The sequence below is a fragment of the Sinocyclocheilus grahami genome, unplaced genomic scaffold, assembly GCF_001515645.1.
Source record: "Sinocyclocheilus grahami isolate Dianchi unplaced genomic scaffold, SAMN03320097.WGS_v1.1 scaffold54.1, whole genome shotgun sequence".
In the NCBI taxonomy this organism is placed as follows: domain Eukaryota; kingdom Metazoa; phylum Chordata; class Actinopteri; order Cypriniformes; family Cyprinidae; genus Sinocyclocheilus; species Sinocyclocheilus grahami.
In genome coordinates, this window is record NW_015505233.1 from 5,297,560 (window position 1) to 5,323,782 (window position 26,223).

The window sequence follows — 26,223 nt, forward strand, 5'->3', positions numbered from 1 at the left end:
AGGGTAAATTTCTATCTTCTTGTTCGCTTATTATCTTTTATTACTTGCTAATGGAATTACTTTGCAATGTGCTTTGGTTTGGTATTTTAATGTAGGAATAATTGTATGTTGTTATTATTTAGCCTATTCTTGTATTTTGTGCATTATCTAGAAAAACGTATTTCTACGAATTACACTTAAAACACAACTTAAGAAATGAAATAACAAATCGAAAAAGCACACCAAACAACTGTGTACAAACCATAGTCTGTATAGGTACAAACAAGCGCCAATCTAGTTATGAGACATGCGCAGTCCACCTTCTGCGCATATGTAACGTCTCTGTGACGTGCACGAGCACGCGCTCCCAGCATCCTTTGCGGTTGCTCTCGCTTATCCGATTGGTGGAATTTGAAAATAAGTACGAGCGACAGTTTGGAAGATGAGGCAAGACGAATAAACACAGCCGCCGAGTTAAAAACAAAATAATACACATTACCCACTCGCAGTCCTGTAAGTCAACCAAGTTAACTTGTTTTAATGAGCGTGTTTTGCTGTCCTGTTCTTATTTGTGAGTTTGTCAGTTCGGGTGGTTGTTAATGTCATTTTTTTGTGTGTCAGATTGACTTATAAAATATGTAAAATTGTGTAATTGTCTGTTAAAATGAACATAAGATTATAAAGTCCTGTATAATTACCATCAGATGTGATTAAAGGGTTGTCATCGTTATTCTCGGTAAACCAGAGGCTGTTATTTCGTCCTGCTCTTTTACGTTATGTCTTCTCATATGGTTTTTTAGAGCAGTATGATGGAATCAGGGCTAAAGGATGATATGGCAAGACCGGAGATGATAGCTGCGGAAGATTTAAGAAGAAATCTGTCCTCAGATTTCAGCGAGTGTTCAGATTTGCAGGTAAGATGACAGCCGGTGTTCTGACGATTTGTGCTACCCTGTCAGATTTTGCTACCTCCCATTAAAACAGTTAAAACCGTTAGCATAATTCGATAGCGAAAAGTGCTACCTATCAGATTTGGCTTCCAGCATGATATTAATAAGGTGTGAGGCTTTATTAACATGTACACCTACCCCAACCCTAAACCTACCCTTACAGTAGGATAAATACAGTGTTGCTAGCATAATCTGATAGGTAGCATTATTTGTCAGAACACCGGCCATGAACAATAATACAGGATAAAGTGTTATTTTTACATTGTGATTAATGAAACCATCAACAGAAATGGTTTGAGCCTTGATGTTTTTTTTTGAAGGACCAGTCTGACCTGGAGAAGGAACATTTGAAGGTGTATCTTAGGATAAGACCATTTTCATCAGCTGAGGTTGAGAATGGAGAATCACAGGTGAAAATAAGGAATAAATGGTTCAGGGATACTGCACACATTAAAGCACCCTAAAATGCAGACCCTCATGTTGAATTTTTTTATAGGGTTAGGAAAAATATTTTAAAGGGAAAAAGCCCCTGAAAATCTGTTTCAAACATTGCCTCTAAATAAAATGATTAGTCTGTGCCTTCTCTCTGTTTTTGAAGGACTGTGTGGCCATTCAGCCTCCAGAGACTGTGCTCTTCAAAGCTCCACAATCATCTCTTTCTGCCAGGCTCAGTGATAAATCAGTGCCAGTTACAGCTCAACGTTTCCAGTTCTCTCAGGCAAGCAGACCCATCAGCACAAACTATCTAGATTGTGACTGATTATGTTTTCCCTATTTAACCATCCTGAAGAATCTTCAAATTTGTCTTTGGAAATACTGTTTGAGGTCAAATGTTGTGCTCTGTCTTGAGTCATGCACATAACTTGGTTTTGTCTGACAGATTATTCACAAGGTGATATCAACATTGTGGTATTTTTAGGTTTATGGTCCAGACACTACCCAGAAGGAGATGTTTGATGGCACAGTGAAGGGTCTTGTGAGGGATGTGCTAGAGGGACAAAACTCTCTGGTCTTTACATATGGTATCACCAATGCTGGGAAGACCTTCACTTTTTTAGGTTTGTATATTTTGTTTTTATTGTTCTTATTGTATTGATAGACTGAATTATTTTCTGTAATTGACATAATGCCACAAATGTTGTCAATAGAGCTTAAAAGTCAACGTGTTATTGCTCCACAAGACCACAACCCATTTTAATTTGAGCAAGAAGCAAAAGTTGTTTCCGAAGCACAAAGAGTTATGCTCCATGCTATTGCTGAGGAACGACAACACAGAAACATGTCGAAAAGGTTAACTTTAACCACGAAACCAGATCGGCCGACCTGTAACGTTACACTCTAACTCAAAGGATGGACGATCTGACAGGATTGTTACTATGAGGTGGATCACATCTAACGTGTATAGTAAAGACAAACTCACCGTGTCCATCAAGTCATGATGAAGATGTATATACATTTCAATTTCAGCAGGCAACTATTTTTACAGCTACATTATTGTTCCAGCCACAATTAATCACAACAATGTATATACAATTACAAATGATTATATATATAAATCGTCAGTTTGTTGTTTTACACACATGCACACAGACATTTCATACACGACATAGTCGTGAGATGCAAGAAACATAGACATATGGCAAGAAATCGGTAGACGTGCCCATAACAACAAAAGACAATACTTTATTGAACCTTCAATACCTTTATTGAAAGTGTGCGCTGCAAACGCGAGCATTTTTGACAATCATTTCTGTCCAGTCCGCACGTTTTATCGCGTTTAACCACAGATGTCGTCGATTTTTTTTGTCTGGCAGTGGCAGCAGATATTTTTAATATCAAATTTCTAATTTGAGGCTGTATTACGTCGATTCTGGCACCCAACATCACAAAATATTTTAAGCTCCTTATGTAGCCGAATCTGCGCTGGTTTGAATGGGCCGCCTCCAGTTTCCCCTTTGTTTTGCTGCCTCCAGCTAGTGATGTGACGGCCCTAGTTACCTGTGGTTGGCCTGGCCGTGCATCACTCAGAACAGAACAGGCCAATCAGAAGAGAGGCTCATGAATATTAATTAGACAGGCCAAAATTGATCTGTTCTCAGCAGAGCTCCTGAGAGAGGTGCTGTAAAAATATATTAAGATGGTTTTTGGTACTTATACCGCAAATATATATTCTTAAGGACATCAAAACCTAAAATAAAACTCACGAAAGGTGTACAATATGTGACCTTTAATTGAATGGAGGCAGATCTGAATGCGTGTTGTGACATTTTGAATAATACTTACAAGGTCAAAAAATGTATCAACACAGCATGCATGAAGGAATCATTAATAATAAGATGATGCATTTACAAAATACAAAGCTTGAATTTCTGTACTGTGCTGACTTTAAAGGGGTCATATGATGCTTTTTTTAAAGATCATTATAGCGTCTCGTTGACATGGTTGCTTCAACACTAACTGCGGTTACTGAAACCACACCTTTCTTTGCGTGCACATTTGGGCGCATTATGCTAATATTTCCACATAGTGAGGTAGATATGTGGGGGCGTGTTAGAACGAGCCGTTTTAGGGGGGCGTGGCAGAGTCTTAACTTTGATAAAGAATATCTCTTTGGTTTTGAGACTTTAGTCTTTGCAACTTCAGGGATCTTATCTATGCACAATCAGCTTGTAACACTCCAAAGAGAAAGGAAAACTTGAAATCGCATAATATGACCCCTTTAACAGTGATTAGCTTTTGGAAAATATTGAAATTCAAGAATTATGTCCTGATGGTGTTTTGATGTGTTAGGTCCGGATACTGATCCAGGCATCTTGCCTCGTTCCCTCAACATGATCTTCAGTAGTCTGGATGGTCGCATCTTCACCCAGATGTGCCTAAAACCCCAGAGGTGCCGGGATTTCATCCGGCTCACCAAAGATCAGCAAAATGAGGAAGCAGTTGGCAAACGCAACCTGCTAAAGCTTTTTAAAGAGGTACTGTATGTCCAGAGCTGGGTTGATTACTTACAAATTGTAGTCCGTTACTGATTCCAAATTACATGACAAAATTTGTAGTTAGTAACATTAAACATTTAAGGTAATATAATCAGACTACTTTTAGATTACTTTTGACCTATCTCGTTTTTTTACGTTTGATTTAAATATGTACCATATATTATATTACGTCAAGGTTATCCAAACTGGGTTTGTGAAGGAACTGCAGGGGGTTTATGAATTTAATAAAAAGCTAATAATTTATTAAATCATAAAAAATGTTAAATTAAAACATTGTTTTAAAATGAATCAAAATAAAACACTTATTGAAAAAAAATGAAATTTGTTTACCTACATGTCATGTGACCATAACCAAGGTCAGAGAGCCATTAACATGCAAATGTGATACTTTATTATTAAAATATTTATTTTAAAATCTCAGGGGTACTTCAAATAAAAATATAATAGTTGAAAGAGGATCAGATGACAAACATTTTTTAAATTTGTGCATTTTAATGTGTTTGAAAGGCAAACGCCTTCCAAAGTAATACATGGTAAAATAACCAACAGCGTGATCATTCAAATAAAAATTTGATGTAATGTTGAAACACTTCTTAAACCTGAAATGATTTTTGTAAATCCAGAGGTCAAATGCAGTGTAGCCACCTGACTAATGACTGATCTCTGTGAATGCCCACAAAACTGTACGACTTTCTGAATGTATATAAGCGGTAGGCCATTTTATAAAGGAAAATTGAAAAGATGAAAAAGAGGAATTAGGTAGAATGTAATTTAATCTAATTACAAGTATACTTAATTTTTGTAATCTGTGCATGTCATAGTGATTTGAACAACTTCTGTTTTCAGGGGTGTTTCATTTGACTCAATCTTTAGTTGTCTTCTCTTTAGACTGATGCACAGAAGAGTACATCTTGCCATAGCTCGAAGTCTGATCTTGAAGGTAAAGAGATATTTTTTTATTTTAGTTACACATTGTGCTTGGCAGTCTGCTCATTTGTTTGTCTGGCTGACCCATAACTTTCTGGTTGCCTGTTAGATGGTTCCACTCTAAGTGATATAAGCTCTGCAGTGAATGAGAGGAGCTTAGCTGTGGATCTGGATATACACACCAAGTTTTCTATTTGGGTCTCATTCTGTGAGATCTACAATGAGAACATCCACGACTTGCTAGAACAGCATTCAAACAATGCTTCACGGAGAACCAACCTCCGTCTTTGTCAGGATGTCAAAGGAAACTCATTCATCAAAGGTAAATGGTCACCTGTTTCTGTAATTTACTATATATTCTGTTATTAAACTGTTACAATGTGTCCATGGACCTGATGGCTCATCCAAGCAAACGTTAAACCCTGATGTTATAAAGTTTTGCATATAACAAAAAAAATGCTGGCTGTAAGCCTGCATTTTCATATACATTTCTCTTTTATGCATTTAACAGATTATTTTATCTAAAGTGACTTCAAGTTATATTTTTGATCAGTTCGGGCATTCCCTGAGAACCAAACCCATGACCTTGGTGTTGCTAGAACCATATGGTGTTTGAGCTGGAGGAGTGAGATTACACTGCAGCATTTCTTCATTAAATCATTCCAAAGAGCAATTAAATTAAATTTGTAATTACTGAAGTGACTTCTGGTTTTTTTTCTTGGGATAATGTGTAATAGCTAAAACTGGCCAGGTGCTGGTGCTAGAGCAACAAGAAAAAAATGTAGCAATGAGAGAATTTCCATGTGTTAAGACTGAGTGGTTCATTTAAGGTGCTGCATCAGATTGTGTCTTTGCTCATAACAGTTTTTGTTTTCTAGATCTGAGATGGGTGCAGGTGAGCAGTGCTGATGAAGCCTTAAAAGTGATGAAACTGGGCAAAAGGAACCAGAGCATCTCCAGCACTAAACTCAACCTGCTCTCCAGCAGGAGGTACACTATACAAATTCTGTAACGTCCTGCTGTATATCCATTTTAACACAGTGGGTGTTGTATGCATATGTTATTATGACTTCATGTCTTCTTTGCCTGATTTTTAGCCACAGTATTTTCTCTGTCCGGATCCTGAAGGTGGAAGATATGGGAATACCTAGAGTGGAGTCAGTTAGCGAGTGAGTCTGTGTATCCTGATCTGAGCTCTCTACAGGTTGTGTTGTGTTTCAGAATGGTTTGTAAAAGTATGTACTCTGGTTCAAGGCTGGCGCTGTGTGATCTGGCCGGATCGGAGCGATGTGCTAAAACACAAAATAAAGGTGAACGGCTGAAAGAGGCAGGAAACATCAACACCTCTCTACTCAGCCTGGGAAAATGCATCAATGCACTCAGAAATAACCAGCAGGCCAGGTATACACTTTTTTTTTTTCTTCTTCTTTTAAATTTTGTTGTATTTTTTCTTTGTCTTTTAAACACTTTTATATTGTCCTTTCAGACAGCACGTTCCATTCAGAGAGAGTAAACTCACTCACTATCTGCAGGGATACTTTACTGGCCGTGGCAAAGCCTGTATGATTGTAAACATTAACCAGAGTGCCTCCATGTATGATGAGACGCTCAACGTGCTCAAGTTCTCTGCTGTAGCTCAAAAGGTGTGTAACATCCTAATATGTCTGCGTCTCACTCCTTAAAGTGTAAGATCACTCAAAAATGAAAATTGTCATCAGTTACTCACCCTCATGCCATTCGTCTTTGAATATTTAATGCAACCTGAGATATTTTTAATGAAAGCTGAGTGATTTCTGTCCCTTTATTTGAAAATCTATTCCACCAAAACTGACACTTCAAAAAGTTCGTAAAGAGACTGTAAAAGAAATTCATATGAATCCTTGGTTTAATCCAAGACTTAAAAGCAACATAATTATGGTAGTACAGTTGAGTTCCTGTTTACAATATTTGATGTGCTTCATGTATTTGTTAATCAATGCATGTGAATAAGTCTAAATGTATTTATTATATAAAGCTATTGTGTCTCGACTTCAGATTAATTAGATTAAACATCTTGATTCATAGGGGTTATCTTTACAATGTGTTTAGAAACTTTAAGCATCAACGTTTCAGTAGAATGGACTTTCAATGGAGGTCCAGAAATGTCGCAGGTTTCATTAGAAAATATCTTTACTTGTATTTAAAAGATGAATGGAAGTCTTAGGGGGTTGGCACAACATGAGGGTGAATAATTGATGACACAATTTAAATTTTTTTAGGGCCTGTATCCTACATTTTTGGACCATTTAACTTTCCCATCATATTTGTCAAGGTTTCTTGACGTTGCTTAAACTGCTGAAATTATTTTTTTTTCTTTGCTGAAATGCTAAATGTTTTTTTTTTTTTGTAGCTGTGTTATGGATAGTTCTGTGTTTTTCAGGTGGTGGTTCTCACCACTAAGAGCATTCCAGTGGTGGTGAAAAGGAGTGCCAGAGAGGTGTCCTTCATTATCAACAATGTTGATCGACGGGAAATGCGGCGCAGCTCGCTGGTGCAATGGGACCCCAGCCTTGAGGATGTCCAGGAAGATTCTGACACTGAGGAGGATGAAGAGGAAAGTGAAATGGAGGACACCATTCTGGATGCTGAGGAAGAGGGGAAAGAGACTGTGCTGCTCGATAGGGGGGTTTATGAGGTGAGATCGGGCACCTTACACCATAAGTCACATCTATATTCATTTTAGTTTTCGTCCTAATCAGCCATAACTTTAAGTGTCAGACAAGACACATTTAACTGTTTTACTGGTTTTCATCCACTTAGGACACACAAATATTGATGTGTGTATTAATATATTTATATTGTTGCTGCATGATTTTGTTTGCATAACACTGAGGTTTCTGCGTCAGCATGGCTGTTTTGTGTTTGTATGTAAAGGCCCAGGTGCAGTTTATGGAGGAAATTCAGCAGCAGTTGAGGAAGGAGAAAGCCGAACACTTAGCTCTCGAGGCATGTGTTCGAGATGAAGTTACAAAAGAATTCTCTGAGTTGATTTCGCAGATGCAGGAAGATTACAGGTCAGAGATCACATGCCCCTGTGCTCAATTATGTGTAATTAAAGCAAATTACAGGTCATGCTATATGATGACCCAGACCGCTTTCTGTATCTTTTTTTTTTTTTTTTTCTATTTTAGTGAGCGCATATGTAGAGAGAGGGAACTGATTGAGGAACGTTGTGAACGGAGACTGGAGATTCTTAAAAACCTGGTGGGAAAAACATCTGTGGAGGACGACAGCATGAATTCAGCTGCGACCAAATCAGAGGTACAGATATGCTGTAGTTTTCAGAGCAGATATTCAGGTTGGACTATACTTTCTAAATAATTTTACTTTTACTAAACACTTTCTTTAAAAGGTGATCTTATGTTTTTTGTTAATGCTCAATTGTAGTGGTGAATTTGTGGTGTGTGTGTGTGTGATGTGTGTAGGAAGAGAACCATGTCAATGTAGACAGCATTCTTGACTCTATGAGCAGTGACCTGGCTGGAATCAGACAGGATGCCCAGGTTGCCCAGTCCTGCTTGGTGACCTCTGACCCTAATGTCTCCGTGACACTGCTAGGCCTTGAGAAAAAGGTCACCGAACTTTCAGAACTGCTCAGTGAAACTCAGAATCAGCTGTCACTCAAAACACTGGGTGAGAAACGATTGCAGATAAGCAGATCCAAAACAAATCTCCCCTTTCACAAATGTTTTGTGCATCCCCTCTACCTTCGGTGTTAATTTTTTTTGTTGTTGTTGTTAGGGTTCCCACTATTCTAGAAAATTGTAAAATATATTTTTTTAAATATAATTTTTCCCCCCCCCCCCTTTATTTTTTTTTCTTTCAGTTTTTTTAGTATTTCTTCTGCAAGAAATTGCTTTTTGTGAGACCAAAACATTTCCATAAAGTCATGGAAATTCATTGGCCAGAAAGTGTGGGAACCTTGTATTATGAGACAGATCCTTTTGCAGTAGGACTATAACCACATACACTTGCTTAGTGTTCACACTCCACCTTACCAGGCTTCCTAGACACTTGATCTAACACCAAGCCCCATACTCCCTCACAGAGCTGGAAACCCAGAGCAGACTGTCAGATGAACTGGAGGAGGTGAAGAAGGTAAAACAGCCACTGTAAAAGGCTTCTGCCATTTTAACATATAGTATGAGGACCAGACTCACAGCATTTCTGCATAGGCAAGCTGCACTTTTTTTTCCCTTCAAAAACCGTAACAATGTAGTTGAAGTTGTGGCTTGTTCTTCTGACTATAGGCTCTGGAGAGCCACAAGCAAAGGGAATGGGAGCTGAGTGAAATGTGCAGACAAAAGGATGAGATGGTTTCCAAACTCCAAACAGCTCTTGACCAACATGTAGAAAACACGGCTCAGGATGTGAGTGTGAACATCTAGAGATTTCATTTCAAATGTCCATAATAATTGGATGGTCTCTGTTAGATTTAATTTTTTTTTTATGTTTAAGGCTGCATTTATTTGATCAACGATTCTGTAAAAACAGTAATATTGTAAAACATTACTACAATTTAATATAATCGTTTTTGTCTTTAGTGTCACATGATCCTTCAGAAATCATTCCAATATGCTGATTCGGTGCTAAAGAAACGTTTCCGCACAGTTGTGATGCTTCATATTTTTGTGGAAACTGTGATGCAGTCTTTGTTGAATAGAAATAGAATAGAACAGTCAATAAATAAATGTATGAATGAATAAAATAAAGTCCTGACCCCAAACTTTTGAACAATAGTGTAACAGTATTTTAACTGGTTATGGAAAAGAATATTTGCCTGTCATTATTAAGTCATCTTTTTTTCTTCTTCTATTTGGAGCTTGCTCATTGTCACTATGAACTCTTGTGTAGAAAATATCTGTTTTCAAATTCATCAATTATTTTTCCACAAAACAAATAACATGACAGAATTATCATTTTGGGTGAACAGTTCCTTTACAGTTACACAATGTTTTTATTTACCGTGTTTATTTTTTCTTTTTGTTTGGATTTACAGAGGACTCAAATTGACTCCATCAAAAGGGAGATCATCCAGCTTAAATGCGATTGTACCTGCTCAGAGCAGCGACCTGACACCCGGACTGAAACCAGAAAGCGGCGTCAGGAAAGGGAGGGGCTTGATGGACAGCCCCCTCTCAAGAAAGGTACAGACTCCGCCCCAGGTGCTGAAAAGTGCCTCCCAGCTTTTGTCACAACCAGAGGAGCTGGCAGAGAGAATCAGGTCAAAGGACGACGATACCTTCACAGTCGAAAAAGGCTCTCGAACATAAAGAAATGATCATTATAAATATGTTTTAGAAAAAGTTACCACTGTGCATAACACCTGCATCTCAAAGTACTTCTGTGAAGTGTACTGTTTTTATGAACTCAACTGAATAAAGAAGTATATTTATTTTACACATGGAGAACACTGCCCACAATTAAAAGCACTATAAGTTATAAAAGGGTGGAAATACCAATAAAAAAGGATGCTTGACTTTTAAATCAAAAAGAAAGTAACAGAAATGTTATTGTAGTATTAAAGCAGCCCACACCCACATGAGGTGCTTCCTGACTCCTGGGTATGAATAAGGCTTTCAGGCTGAGTGATTCCACAGTTAAATGCCACTCTTTCATCTTCAGCATGAAATCAAATTGAAAATAATTTTATGCCCAAATGTGTGAGTAAAGACTAGTGCATTTTAGATTAAATTAATTACTTGCTTTGTTGCCACGCCAGTAGCAATAAATTAGAAATGCCTGGTTGTACCAAACTAATTTAAATGTTGAAGCAATTTTTAAATGAAAAAAATGTATATTAAACAAATATGTTGTGTTATTGCATGTCACACTGACAGATCATCAATATAAATATATATATCTATATCTGTTAAACGTTTCTAAAATTATCCATTCTTTATAGGTCCCCTAGAGGACTCAAAAGTCCAAGATGATGTTCCAGATAATGGATGTCAAGACTCCGCCCTTCTTGAGGTCAAAGGTCAGCTGGAGTGCGGCCTTGCTGAATCCAAACAAAAAGACAAGCAGATCACAGCTCTGGAGCAGGAGTGCCACATGTTAAAGGTTTGCATTCAGGATCTGAAGTCTAAACTGGAAGAAAGAGTTTCACAGGAACATTTTCTGCAAGAGAAGGTACATCAGACATCCTTAGAAACTAAATCAGTGGTAACGGCAGTGGATTGCAACAATTTGAAGGTAGAAGTTATTGCCAATTATAGCAACACTACAGAACATTTAAAAGGTTCTTCTCAAGAACTGGCTGCTGCCAAATCACAAATGGCTAAGCAAGATCACGAACTGGGAGAGAAGAACAAACACATCTTGACTCTTGAACGGGAAATTACACTACTGCAACGGGAAGCAGAAACCTCCAGAAACACATTACCTGACTATGATGACCTCAAAAAAGTCAACTCTGACCTGCAGGCTGAGGTGACAACCCTTCGTGGGGTCAAAGCTGAACTAGAGAAGGTCAGAGGCCTTGAGAACGAGAAGGAAGAGCGAAACACAGCACATCTGTCTAAAGAGGAGGGACTTGAAGACAGGGAGATTGGGCTGACAAACCCTAACACTCTTGGATCTAAAAACATGGAGACCCATAGCAAAATAAACATCACCATGTCTGAAAAGGAAGCTGAGCTGGCACAGAGGGAGAATGCCCTAGTGTCAAAGGAGGCTCAGCTCTTAGTGCTGCAGAAGAAGCTGAAGGAAGAGCAGGAGCTTCTGGAGGAGGAGGAGACGCAAGCTGTGCAGGAGGTGCGCAGGAGGGAGGCGGAGAGAAGGAGAGAGCTGCTGGCTGTGGCAGAGGAGGCCATCGCTCAGAAAGATGCAGAGCTACAGAAGAGACAAGAAGAGATCAACCGGTCAGTTATGTTCCTCCTCAGTTACGTTAGAGTTTCCTAAAACACAAGTTACATTAAACCACCATACAAAATCAGTTCAGTTTATTTTTGCAGCGTTGGTGTCACACACGTCGAGCACATTCATTATTTTTATTTTTTTCATATGTATTTACCGTCTACCGTTCAGTGGTTGAAATAAATGAATACCTTTATTCAGCAAGGATCTATTAAATTGATCAATAGTGACATTGTTAAAAGTGACATTATTTCAAGTAAATGCTATTCTTTGATGTATTCATCAAAGAATCCTGGGGGGGAAAACACGGTTTCCACAAAAACATTAAGCAACTGTTTTCAGCATTAATAATAGTACATGTTTCTTGAGTGGTCTGACCCTTGATTTCTGAAGGGTCATGTGACACTAAAGACTGGAGTAATGGCTGCTGAAAATTCAACTTTGCTGTCACAGGAATAAATTCAAATATATTAAAATAGATTTTTTTTATTTTATTTGTAATATTATTACACAATTTTACTGTTTTTAAATTCAGTTTAATTTAAAATGAAATTACTTCATTAAAAAAAATCTTACCAATCCCAAACTTTAGAATGGTAATATATAAAATGTGTGTGAAATGGGAAAAATGTATAATGTATTATCATTTTGTGTTTAATCAGTTCACTTGTACTTGATACTTTTTAGAAGTGAATGGCTGTTTAATGTTGATTCTTTGTAAAACAAAGCTTGTTTTTGGTCTTTGAAACTGATTTGGTGTGAACTGGAGTATTAGCAGCTTTTCTATAAGCATTGATGATTTTCATGAAAGCATCAAGCAGCTCGTGAAATTGTATTACTTATTCCCTGAAAGGAATTGTCTTGCTTTATTTGTCAAAGATATTGCACAGGATTGCTGCTTTTGTTGGATTAATAATTATCCCACACAGAAGGACATTGATTTATTTTAGTAGCCTGGAAGGCTTTTTATTGTCACTTCTTACTGAATAAGCGCTAAAAGGAAAGTATATTTGTAATTGAGATTGTGTGTAGTGCATTTTGTCAGAATAATGGTCATGTCTTTGAGGCTTTTTGCTAGTAATTGACCGACATGGATTTTTCATTGGTTCATGCCAATATTTAGAGAGCAGGATAGAATGCCAAAATATACCCACAATCCAGTAATAGCAAATGAAATGCATATTTGCTGAAGTGAAAAGAAACCTAATTTTATACAACATGTGCTCAAACATCACTGAAAAAATATAAATTTGGAACTGACAAAATGTAAAGATAAACACTTCTCTTAATTGACCAAGCAGACATGGTTTAATGATGCAGATAATCTCACATTAGCCCAAATACTGCCCAATTAATCAAACACCATTTATCAATACTTTTGCCTCAGATTTATTGTTTCTTTTTTGGTATTCATTCTATGTGCATTTGATTTTTCATCACTCAGGTTAAAGGAGGAGATTAAAACTAGTGAGTGTAAATTGAACAGTATGGCTGTTGATCTGCGCAGAAGGGAAGATGATTCATCTGATCTTCGGGAAAAACTCTGTGACTCAAAGAAACAAATTCAGCAGGTCCGGAAAGAGGTGAGAACTCACTCTGTTTCAAACATCTTTACCATCTGGGCCAAAATGTGTCAGAGTTTATATTGAATCTGACTGCTGTTGACTTGTGCTAAAACTCCTTATGACTTAGATCTCCTCTATGCGGGACGCTGAGAAATCTCTACGAATGAAGCTCAGTGATCTAGAAAAGACTAAAGCACAGCTCCAGAATGAGATCGCCAACAGGGACCGCGCCATCAACCAGCTGAAAGCTGTAAGCACCGCCTAGCGATGAAGAGCTAAAACCACAAAGAGAGAAACATTAATTGACACTGTCATGTGAACTAATTAATTTCTTTTTGTTCTAAAACAGGAACGATCTTCTGAATCGAAGTCAGATGAGAATCTGCTGCTCTATCAGAAAGCATGTAAAGGTAGGCTATATGTTGTTTAATTGCCTGCGTCTGCACAAGTGTGTGCAGTAATGGGTGTTATTTATTGTCAAGTGTTTAATTAAATGTGTGGCAATAAACAGTAAAGCATGTTAATGTTTGTTGATGGTTTCCGTAGATTTGCAGGAGCGCGAGCGTGTTATTGAAGACATGCGTTTGGCTCTGACAGAACAGGAGGAAACACAGACAGAGCTGGACCTGGAGCTGGACAACAGAGAGGCTCAGATAAATGAGCTCACTCAGGGTACAAGATCACATGGAGAATATTGCATTCATAATACTTTAATGTACTGTAGAGCATTTAATAGTAATATCATACATAAATATATATATTTGTTGACAGGGTGTTGCTGTCTAACGTAACATAAATTGAAAAAATAAATACAAAATACGTTATGTAACAAGTTTAAGTTTAATAGAAATACCAACATTTGGTATCTCCCAATTTTGCTTTATTCACTATGTTCTCCAGCATGATTTGAGGGGATTTAAAAGATCATCTTGTTCTTTAAAGGGGGAAAAAAATCTGTACGAAGGAGTCCATATGATTATAGTCACATATGTACTTATTTTTTAGTGACAATATAAGTACAGAATTGTACGTTTCTTATTGTTACGTCAAAAAAAAATAGTTTTAAAACCATTCAAATTCAAAATCTTTATATTTGTTATTTATTACCTCACCGTATGTATTTCCAGAATTGATGAGGTTGAGAGAATTGCAACCTGAACAGAAGAACAGGAGAGATTCCAGATCAATCTCTGATGACGTTTTACAGGCCAGACAACAGACCACTCAGGCCCAGGAGAGCTTAAAGGTCTGTTGGCCAAATGTATTATCTATTTCTCTTCAACTGTATAAAAAATGCATGCTCATTGTCTTTGTTTGGTTCTTCGGGGTTCATGTTTGTAGCTGGCCAATGAAAAGCACCAGGCAGAGCGCAAGAAGTGGATGGAGGATAAGTTGGTTCTGATTGGTCAGGCTAAAGAGGCTGAGGAGAGAAGGAACCAGGACATGAGGCGATACGCTGATGATCGAGAACGGCATGCTCGCCAACAGGCCGAAATGGTAAATGGCGGTGTGTGTTCAGACACTAAATATATTTTTAGTTAAAGAGAGAATGACTGTTGATTTGTGTCAATTAGGAGTCTCTTGCCGCACGTCTTGCTGCTCGTGAGGAAGAGATGGAAAGCTGGAGAAAAGAGAGAGACACACTCGTCTCTGCTCTGGAGGTTCAGCTGAAAAAGCTTATCATGTCCAATGCAGAGAAAGACCAACAGATCAAGATCCTACAGTCCAGAAACACCCCCCAAATACCAGAGGTCAGTCTAGTGTCTGTTAATTTAATGAATTAATAATCATTTCAAAAATTACAAACTCGCTTTCTATTCATGCTACACTACCTACTAGAAAATAAAATTTTAATTGATCAAGTGACAGTAAAGCCATTTAAAAATCGTCAAATAAATGCTGTTCTTTTGAATTTTCTATTTATCAAAGCATCCTGAAAAAAATTATCACGGTTTCCAGTAATCAGATTTCAAACCTAACTGAATCCAGTAGATGCATCAGCCAATCATTGCACGGGGTAGGCAATAAGCAAAAAATGTCACTGTTCTTACAAATTTTGGTTGATGATCATATTTATTGTAATATACACATTTTTATGGAAATATTTTATTTTAATGTCATGTATATTGTAATAATACAACTTTCATATATCTGTTCAGCGTGTATTTTTAAATGTGTAAAATTATTTGAGATAAAAGCATTCTTAATTTAGATGTTATTCAATAATTCTTGCGGTAATTCACTCAGTGGCAGTACAAGTGCATTTTGGAAAGTGTGACAGCAGTGTTGTCATTGTTCAGTGGCACTGAATACTTGATTCTGAATGGTTGACAGACATTCTAAGGGTTAGTTTAGTCCTGAATTGTTTACTGCATTAGTGTCAAATTAGCAGACCTTCAAAGAGCCATACAGCTCTTTTGAAGCCAAGCAAATCTAATAAAAATGACATACAATTCAGAAATTATTTTTAGCTGAACTAAAGCTGACTGGGACCACTGTCCAGCCGAAAAATATATAATAATTATGGAGATCTAGTAATGTAGCCTATGTGACTATAAGACATGTATGTGTCATGTATACACACAGATTCCTATTGTCAACAATAGTCTTGCTTCTGCAAATATACATTATTTTTAAACCATGCAAATATACATTAATTTTAAACCATGCACATTAAATAGCTGTATTACCACCTGAATGTTTGCTGTGTTGTTCTACAGTTCATTCCTTCATCAATTTTACCCTACATGAAGTGTTATTTTAATATTTTGCCCCTGTCTCAGGAGGTCACTGAGGACAGCAGGACTGAGGCACTGCAGGCAGAGCTGGCTGCAAAGGAGGCAGAGATCCAGAAACTAAAGGAACAGCTCCGTGTCAGCATTATAGACAGCAGCCTTCACAGAAACTCATCTACCCAGGTCTGACACACGTGTTTTATTACTGCCATTCACCCGCTACCTTTGATGATTTATTAGAGTCTGCATATGACAAATATAATCGCTGTCAAAAGACAAAGATCGTAATTTGAAGTCAAAGCATTTTGGCATTTGTACTAAACACTGCTGAGTGACCTTGTCCTTCAAACGATCATTTTTTATATATATACCTCATTTTATTTATATACAGTGGGTACGGAAAATATTCAGACCTCCTTAAATTTTTCTTCTCAGTATACTAGGAGAAACTGCAAGTCATGAATAGAGCTTTTATATAGATTATTATATTCGGTAGAATAGCCCTTTATTTATTTTCACTTGTTTGTACATCAATATGCTTTCCAAAGAATTCCCCACACTGCCTGTTTTGTACACATGCATTCATTCAGGCAGTTCTTAGTATTTATTTATACCAACCTGAGGTGATATGTGTTTCTTATTAGACCTACTGTAGCTGTTTATTAAATTGAGTTTCTAATTAGATGTTGAGTGAGGAATGTTGACTGTCTCTAAATTGCTGTGCTAGACAATGGAAGCAGAATTATCTGACACGAAGCCTCTGAACACCAGTACTCTTAAACGCACAAGCAGAGCCAGGGGATCTGTCACCAGTCAGGTAAAACAGAAATGCATCTTATTTATCATTTAATTGTAAAAATGTCAATTACTTTCTGTTGCTTGCTTATACATTTTATTCTTTTAGTTTTCATTTAGTTTTGTGCAATAGTAGATGCAACACACAAGTGCATATTCATCTCTCTTAGTTTTGAACGATCTGTCAGTAACAATAGATAAACACCACAAGGGAAAGTTGTTATGCTGACACGAATGGTATAATGAATTAATGATTTAGATTAATATTCATTTATTAATATATTATCGTTCACGGTTAATTCATTTTCATTCCTATTAGATTAATGTTTGTTTAGACTAGTTAATTTAAAATCGAATAATTCTATATGTATTAGTATGTGAAAAAATTTGTATAAACTAGAGATGTAACGGTACATGTATTCGTACCGAAAATTTTCGGGTCTTGCGGTTCGGTATGCATGTGTACCGAACAAATACAGCATTGTTTTAACCACTGCACGAGTGAAACTTAATTGGAAACTCCAAATTCCAGTTTTATATATTGTTACTTTTGATAAGAAACAGTGTCATCTTTCAAATTATGTCCATTTTTAACGTGAAATAAACTTGAATGAACAACTAATGCCTCACGTAATCGCTCAATCAGTGTTTTAACTGTGGAAAGACATCAGTAAAATAGCTTGTAAACAAAATGTCACGTAGCATTTAATTAGTGTCCACCGCTAAAGAAATGAAGTGCAGAGAAGAGCATTTCGCGAAATATTAGACTATATACTCATTATATTTTACTTTACCTGTTAGTTAGTGATGTTTTAATTATTTAATGTATGTTTAAATGCATCTGTTATGAAACAAGTTTTGACAGCCACTGTGTAAATGAATATATTTAAACAACAAATAGAAATTGTATCATTTAGAAGTTAATTTAAAAACTGCATTATGTGCAATTTACATGTTTGCACACAATTATTATTATTTTTAAGTTGTGTTGATTATTATATTTAAAAATAAATAGTAATTACATTTAAGTTTGGGCTCTGTTGTTAATTGTAACCTTATAGTAATTTAAAAGAGCTCCCTATAGTTTAGAGCAGAAGCTGAGGTAGATTTTTATCCTTAGGAAAATATAATTGAATTTATTTAAAGAAAGAGCAATGTTTAGAATACCACGGTTTAATAAATTTTTTGGTAACACTTTATTTTGATGGTCCCTTTTGAACATTCTGGTGACAAAAAATAATGTTGCACCTACATGTCTACTAACTCACAATAGAGTATTAGAAGACTTTCTGCTTAATATCTGCTAACTCTTTATTGTGATGGTCTCCCAACAGATATTCTACTGACTATAAGTAACTGTGCAAGTACATGTCAACTTATTCTAACCCTAAACTTACCAGTCTACTAATAATCTACTAACACTAATGAGAGTTAGTAGACATGTAGGTGCAACGTGTTAAAGGGACCATCAAAATAAAGTGAAACCAAATTTGTTTGTTTTTTTCCCCTTGCTGTACTGAAACCATACTAAACCATGATGTCAAAACCGAGGTTCATACCGAACCCAACATGTTTACGGTTTAAAATGTTGGGGTCAGTAGGATTTCTAATATCTAATCTATTAGAGTTGTGGCACGTCTTGTCTCAATAGATTAATTTGTTGCATTTGCTAATTTTTTATTAAAAGCATCTACTTTTATGAATATATGCACAAATTTCTCAGTCCATTGATTATGATAATCAAGTTAATATTAATGATACTCATATCACAGAATTCGTCTGGTAGCTGTCCGCTGGTGCTAGATTCGTCAGAGATCTCCACGGAAACAGGCAGACGTTCCAGGTTTCCGCAGCCCGAGATGGAAATTTCCTTCAGCCCTCTGCAGCCGGATCGGTTCGCTCTTAAGCGGCAGGGTGAAGACTCCGCCGTTACTGTAAAAATCTCCCGACCCACACGCAAGAGGAAGAGTGGAGAGATGGAGAAGGTGAGAAATTAAATGGATGGAGGGGGTTTATAAAATGGTTCTCAATTCACACAAATTAGAATCTAGTGCTGTGACTGGAATGACCTTCAATCATCTTGTGCTTGAGCTGTATGTCTAATCTTTTCAATTTCTAGCCTTAGAATCATGGGAAATTGAGTAGAATGTTAGTTCAGATTTATCACAGTGTTCAGTCCTTTTCCTCCCCTTTAGTTGATTATTAAAAAATTATTATTGTTATTCTTCATAAAACCAGCAGACCATCTGCTGCTGACCTAATCTGCACATCCAGCAGCCCTTTAATTGTACTAATTAGGCATTAACGAGGCTCTAATTTTCCTCACTTACACTTAACGATCAGTGTTTATTGTGCATGGGCAGCAAAATAGCAGTCCTATTAAACATATAGTTCTGTGTGTGAGAATATATTTATATGTGTGTGTGTGGTTGAGTGTGCCTTGGCCTAACCTCACACACTCTTCTCTAGGCAACATAAAAACTTGCGGACACTTGTTTTGGGAGCAATAATAATAATTATAGAATACACAGTAGGTTTATAGATTTCTAAAACCTGTTTATGGAAATTTAATTGAATTGTTCAGACAAAGGGATTACAGATGCACAAATTCAAATCTACCATAAACGCCGACTAAACAGGGTGTTAACATTTTATTATATTACATTTTATAAGGGTAGATATGCACTTAAGAGTCTCTAGTCTGGGTAGGTCTATTCTCTCCAAACAGCACAGTGAAGATGTTATGTTGCACACCGAAAAAATGCTTTCCACTCCAAATAAGTGCTCTCTTATTGACAAAGAATCGTGTGCCCTCTCGCTGGTTGTCCCTGGCAACAGAGTCACGCTTCCACATGCTTTGTAGATGCTATTTGTGGGAGACTTTTGTAATTGAATGGAGCAAACTATTTTTAATGGCGCTTCTGTTCGCTTGAAGAGGAAAGGAGGCAGGAACAGCGTGGTGAAAAAGAATGCTTTCTCTGAACCCAGTGCTCAGGTACTCTCTTCCTGTTTAATCCTACCACAGCTCTTCCACGTTCAGGACTCCTAATGGTCTGGACTCTCAGACACTCAGGGTCATGTTAATTTCCTGAGGTTATCCCACTGAGCTGGATATTGGATGTATAAATCCATAAATTGTGAAATTACTTTTTTTTTGGCCCTCTTTATATATATTATTTCACACTAAATCAATTTGGGCAAGTCTGTGTGATGGAGGTGTTCCATTAAATAAGTTACTGGCAAGGTTTGTCCTTAAAATCAACATGAAACCCAAATGGACTCTCTTTACTTTCTTAAAGGAAGAGTTCACAAAAAAAAAAAAATCTTTTTATAATAAGTTTTAGGTTTGACGTGCTGCACAAATATTCTTCAGCACAGACCTGACTAAAGAGTCCTCAGATATTTTTTAGTTCCACAGAAAAAAATATGAATGCAATGATAGAATGTTCATTGCTAAATCATCTATTCATTTAATACACATTACTGGTCTTATTCCTAATTTCTGGTGTAGGACTTTACTTCTCACCTGTTTTTTTTACAAAAAAGTATCTTGTGCTCAGCAAGTCTGCATTTATATGATCAAAAACACTGTAAAACAGTAATACTGTGAAATATTTTTCTGTTTGTATATAGTTTAAATTTAAGTTTTCCTTTGGCAAAGTGTTCTATTCAAGCAGCCATTTCTCCAGTCTTCATATCAGTGTCACATGATCCTTCAGAAATCATTCTGATAAACTGATTTGGTGCTCAAGAAACGTTTCTTATTAAAACAGTTGTGCTGATTAAGATTTTTGTGATTCTCTGATGAATAGGAAGTTCAGAAGAACAACGTTTATTTGGAGGGGATATTTATTTATTTTTTGTAAAAATGCAAAGATTGTTTTTGTTTTGATCAGTTTAATGCATCATTGCTGAATAGAAGTATTAATTTCTTACTGAGCCCAAACGTTTGAATGGTAGTGTACTTGGTCATTCTTTTTATCTACTCTTAGTGGTAGTGCAACCTTCCTGATTCCAGTTAGTGTAATAAAGATCACAGCAATAATAAATAACAATAGATGTGAAAGAGTGTTACCATTGGGATACATCGAGATGCTCTCCTCAAAAAGTGGATGCAGCTTTCAGACAGGAAGTCCTTCACAATCCATTGCAAACTGAAATTAGGTCTGGCTCTATTCTGAGATTAAATTTCCCACTTATTTACAATCCAATTTATTCCTTATGGTTAAAATCTATTTCATTCTCATTGAATATTATTTTTTTACTCTGAAATGTGTCCCATTATGAAAGTAAAGTTTGCATATGCTGTTTCATGTTGAATTTAAAGGCTCTGTTTTAGCTTCCAAACTCATTTACTAACAGCAGAACGTGACCTAGCCTAGACCTCTTTGATCAAAGTACCTATAAAGTCTAAAAATACAGAAATTAAGTCCTACCAGTAGCCTTATTAACCCTTTAAAGTCCCTAATAAAGTTTTTGTGACCATTTCATCCAGGCCATTTGGTTAGCGTTCCTGATGGTGGAAATGCAACTTATGAGTCATTATCCCACAAGCCTTTGATGCATCAAAGAAATAATAACCTTTCTATCAAGGTGTGTGTGTAAATGGAGTGGGTTTTGCTATATGGTTTTACAGATCATTAGGGTGATATTTCATGTAAGAGCCAACTATGCACTCAGTGCCAGGGCATTTATTTCTACATGATGCATAAACGACAAAGGCTTTGGGAGATAATGCTCTGTAGAATTTAAAATAGACCCATAATTCATCATTCACTCATCAAATCCTCAAGATCATGACTTTTCACATTTAATTGGAGGAAATCATTGTGATCCTGCAATACCTTCACCCTCGACAGCTCTGAATTATTGTAATTACACTTTCTGATTTCATGGCAGGGAAACACCAGCACCTGACTGCGGAACCAGCCATCATTCTTGATCTCTCACGCATTTCCCTCGGATACGATTGAACGGTGAACGACTTGGCAGGTTCCTGGAAGTCAGGGCATTAGTCTTCCTTTAATGCGAGCTTGCAAGTCAGAGAGTGGCATAGTATCTCACCTCCCAACACTGGAAACAGCAGGTGACAGGTGTGACAGACAGAGATCCGCCCCTGTCCGCCCTGTTTAGACTGGCGGGGGTTGCGAGCATGGCATTGGCTGTCACATGCAATGTCACAGATGTGATCTTGTTGTCTAGAGAGAGAGATAGCGACAGGAAGGGAGTGATGGAGTGAAAACACAGACAGGTTGGTGAGAAAGAGACAAGAAACTAAAAATGATGAGTTACTGGAGAGACTAAGAGCACTTTCAGACAGAATCATTTATTTATTCTGCAGATTAGTTTTTTTTTTCATGTGTTTTTTGTTTATATGTGTGTGTAGAGAGAGATTGAGTGGGATATGGCAGATGCTCTGTTGTCTTATTAATGATGATTTAATGCACTGCACTGTTTTGGCACTAGATCTGTCAACTAATCCTCGGGTTTGTGCTATTTTGAGTGTCAAGGATTTAACCGGCACTGTTTCCAGCTGACCTGAAACCAATTTGTGTTTTGTTAGGATTAAAGATTCAGATCAGAGAGTCAGACACTCAGTGCTGTCAGTGTTTCTCCATATGTATTTAACAAATAATTAGCAATTCTACGATTGCTTGTTGGTCAGAACATAAGCAGAGGGTCTGTTAACCACTGCGTCTGGGTAACTTCTTTGCCTTGTCTAGTTGATCATCATAACATCCATCACATCTTATCTGACCAATCACAGCCAAGCATTCAGATTCTACTAAGGCCTGTTTCACTCTCTGCATTGTGTGAAGTGCACATGTTCATTTTTGACAGCCATATTATTAAGTGGTTACAGCATTCATGCTAAACTCTAATTTACATGCAGCAATTGGCGCATACAAACCCTTTTGTTCAGTAAATCTGACTGAATTCAGACAATTTAAGCAATTTATAGCTAAACTTTGGAGTTTAGGTCCAATGTAGACTTGTTACCATTCAAAAGTTTGGGATTGGTAAGAATTATTATTTTTTTTTTAAGAAGTCTCTTAGGCTCACAAAGGCTGCATGTAAAATGTAATTTATTCTTGTGATCAGTCTTCTGTGTCACATGATCTTCAGAAATCATTCTAATAAGCTGATTTGATGCTCAAAAAACATTTCTTTTTATCATCAATGTTGAAAACATTTGTGAAACATTTGGAAAGCGCAAGATGTTTTTCAGGGTCATAGAAAGAACAGCATTTATTTACAAACATTGGTAACATGGAAATGTCTTTACTGTCACTTTTTGATAGTTTAATGCTTCTCTGCTGAATAAAAGTATTAATTTCTTTAAAAAAAAAAAAAGATCTGACCCCAAACATTTAGATTTCATGCTAGTCAATTTTTTAACGTTCTATATGGCCCACTTCCAATAACCATTTTATAATATAAAATAATAGGCTTTGTTTAGATACATTTTCAATCTTGTAAGCCAGGAATCACTGTTTTCTGTACAGTGAACAAAGTTCGTGTGAAAGCACAGTGCAAACCTGTTGTTGTAACTGTTGCTTTGCTCACACTTTGCAGAAACAAAATGTGTGAAACGGGCCTAAAAGAAACCAAAGCATTAATGTTAGCCTTCCGAACTCTGAAATATTTGTTTACTCTTGCACTTTGTCATTCCTCAGAATGGGGTGGAAAGTGAGAACATCAGGAATACAAGGAGTAGAATGACTCCTCGCCTAACGCCTCATCAGGAAGAGGTGAGTGACCACATTAGCAAGAGAAAGTGGCTCAGAGTCACTGCATCACACACTCACACTCACTCAAAGACTGTGATTGAGAGAGTTGTGAATCCTGATCATAGCAGTGAGTGATGAACACTGTTCTCATTCCTCTCAGCCCTCTAATGCCCAGAAGTCAAACCAAAAAGGAAAAAAAGACAAAACCATCCAGAAGATTGGAGACTTTCTTCAGGGCTCTCCTACCTTTCTTGGAAGTAAAGGTCTGGAAACATTTTTTTCCATCATTATTACCCTTTTGCTAATAGACTCAGCCATCTTATTTGTCTGACAATCATATGCTTTCTCTGTTTCAGCAAAGAGGATCATGGGATTGATGAGCAGAAAGTCCCCTGATGGTGGGGCGATGTCTCTAAAACACAAATCCAAACTTGACAAACAAAAACATGACAGACCAGATATCTCCTCCCCAATGAACATACCAGCCCATCAGGTACTGTACTGGTAAAATTACACTAATGTTCAAAATTTTGTGGTCTGTAAGATTTTTCTTTAGTGTTTTTGAAAGCAGTCCTATAAGGTCACCAAGGCTGCATTTATTTGATTACAAATACAGTAAAAACGGCAATAATGTGAAATATTACAGTTCAAAATAAGTGTTTTCTATTTTAATATATTTTTAAATATAATTTATTCTCGCGATGACAAAGCTGAATTTTCAGCAGCCATTACTCCAGTCTTCAGTTCACATGATCCTTAAGAAATCATTCTGATTTGTTGATTTGGTGCTTAAGAAACAATTCTTATTATTATCAATGTTGAACACCGTTTTGCTATTTTTTTGTGAAAACCATGATGCATTTTTTTTTTCTTTGATAAATAAAAGTTCAAAAGAACAGCATTTATTCGAAACAGTCTCTCACACACACTTTTGATCAATTTAATGCATCCTTAAAAACTCAATGACCCGAAACTTTTGAAAAGTAGTGTACTTTACGCTGTCAGTGTGTACAATGAACTTCAACCTAAAATGACAATTACTCTTAGTGACAGTTGACATTTGACCTTTCTTGTAGATCATTGGCCGGAATCCAGAGGAGAAAGAAAGTGAAAACCTTATCAAGAAACGTCTTCGCACTAGAATTGTGAAATAAGCTGGAGGGAAATGTATTTTTATTCTGTATTTTGTATCTGTTTTTTGTATTTTGAATCGACTGTTTTTAAAATCTTTTTTTCTTTTTTTCCTTTGAATCTGATGCACTTTTCATTTACAATATCTATTATGTATTAGTTAAATTCTCTTTTTACTTTTTAGCAAATATGGCACATCATATATTATCCTGGAAATAAACTTACACTAGTGCCGCTTTTATTGGCAAGTTGAGATGATGGACAGTTTTCATAAGCTCATGTATGGAAGAATGAACAAATTTTTGCTGCTCAAGTTAGAATGGAAGTTCAGAAATCACTACTGCACATTTCTGGCACAAGCTGTACGTTTAAACCACGGTTATTCGTTTACATTGTGCTTATGCTGCCCTGTATTTAAATGCAAATCTGTTGTTTCCCACTAAACACTCTTTACTTTTCAAGATATAGAAATGCACACACACACAAAGTATAGCACAAAGTCAAACTTTATGGGTTATTGTGATTTTAACTTTTCATCCCACTCTTCAACCTTCTTTTGTTCCTGTGTGTATCACCCTGTCACAAACCATTAATATGTGCCATTCACATGATAAAGACTCCATTACCACGTCAGTAAAACTGTGCCAGATGCTTAATGACTCCCTAAGGACTATTCGTTTGAATTACTGAACAAATGCTTATGTAACAGAAGGGTAATTGAATTTCCCAAATGCAGCGCGTAGCCTTGTGCCCTTATCTAAGATTGCATAAAAGGAGCGAGGGGAAGGGTGAGGAACTGGGAACAAGTCTATGTCTTTGGCGCTGAGTGACAGGATGTGAACGGGGTGGCTGCTTGCAATGATGGATCACAGTGTTGAAAGTGTGGGAGCCTGTGGTGAAGAAAAAATGGAGGAGTGAAAACCGACTGTGTGATGAGGAGGAATAAGGAGAGATGAAGAGAAAGAAAAAAACACACAAAATGAACCACGTGCAGCCCAGCTGTGCTTGTGGAGGTCTTTGTGGTGCAATTTTCCTCCGATTTCATAATTGTGAATGTTAGAAATGGGGTGTGAAAAACATGCCCTTATACGTATTTCCTTCCGGTCCACTTCCGCACACTGCATGACGTACATATGCATGTTTACGTGCTTCCCAGTTAATGTAGGGTCATGAGACAGACTAATTATGCATTTTGTTTGTACGTGCTATATGACACTTTTTTTTTTTTGGGACACAAGTTGAGTCGTCCGTGTCATTTGATTGCGTCACTTAATTGACACAGTCTAGTCTTTTTATATTTTTTTGCAATTTATTTTTGTCTCGTTCCTCTGCATGCAGAAAATGTCAGGGAGGCATGTAAGCTTCGGCTTGATCCGAGGCATCCAGGCCTAGTAAACAATGCAGTAATAATCATCGGCCGTACCTATAATTTAGGGCAGAATATTACCACATCATTTGAAATGATAAACAGGCAGAGTGCAGCTCTATCTTTCCCAGCACTCTGTCTTGTGCTG

At 36.9% G+C, this 26,223-nt stretch overlaps 1 protein-coding gene across 1 annotated transcript; it reads left to right on the forward strand.

Annotated features, from left to right (window-relative positions):
• Nucleotides 1–333: 333 nt before the first annotated feature.
• On the forward strand, nt 334–25,028 carry kif20ba (kinesin family member 20Ba). The gene is made up of 34 exons (XM_016269805.1): nt 334–492; nt 780–893; nt 1,250–1,339; nt 1,528–1,647; nt 1,849–1,987; nt 3,720–3,904; nt 4,814–4,865; nt 4,962–5,174; nt 5,731–5,842; nt 5,950–6,021; nt 6,107–6,253; nt 6,339–6,495; nt 7,272–7,526; nt 7,766–7,905; nt 8,023–8,152; nt 8,317–8,524; nt 8,940–8,989; nt 9,142–9,261; nt 9,891–10,038; nt 10,797–11,757; nt 13,197–13,335; nt 13,445–13,567; nt 13,667–13,727; nt 13,864–13,989; nt 14,445–14,563; nt 14,659–14,814; nt 14,892–15,068; nt 16,101–16,235; nt 16,780–16,869; nt 18,620–18,832; nt 23,525–23,599; nt 23,739–23,841; nt 23,935–24,071; nt 24,655–25,028. Exons 2-34 carry the CDS (start codon nt 786–788, stop codon nt 24,730–24,732), a joined length of 5,139 nt encoding a protein of 1,712 aa, XP_016125291.1. The 5' UTR covers nt 334–492; nt 780–785; the 3' UTR covers nt 24,733–25,028.
• Nucleotides 25,029–26,223: the final 1,195 nt, after the last annotated feature.

Excerpts from the sequence above, each read along its gene's own strand:
- kif20ba (XM_016269805.1), top strand. The coding sequence starts at position 786 with ATGATGGAATCAGGGCTAAAGGATGATATGGCAAGACCGGAGATGATA. Across the intron at positions 4,866-4,961 it reads CTCGAAGTCTGATCTTGAAG|ATGGTTCCACTCTAAGTGAT; the intron begins GTAAAGAGATAT and ends GTTGCCTGTTAG. Across the intron at positions 13,728-13,863 it reads CTATCAGAAAGCATGTAAAG|ATTTGCAGGAGCGCGAGCGT; the intron begins GTAGGCTATATG and ends TGGTTTCCGTAG.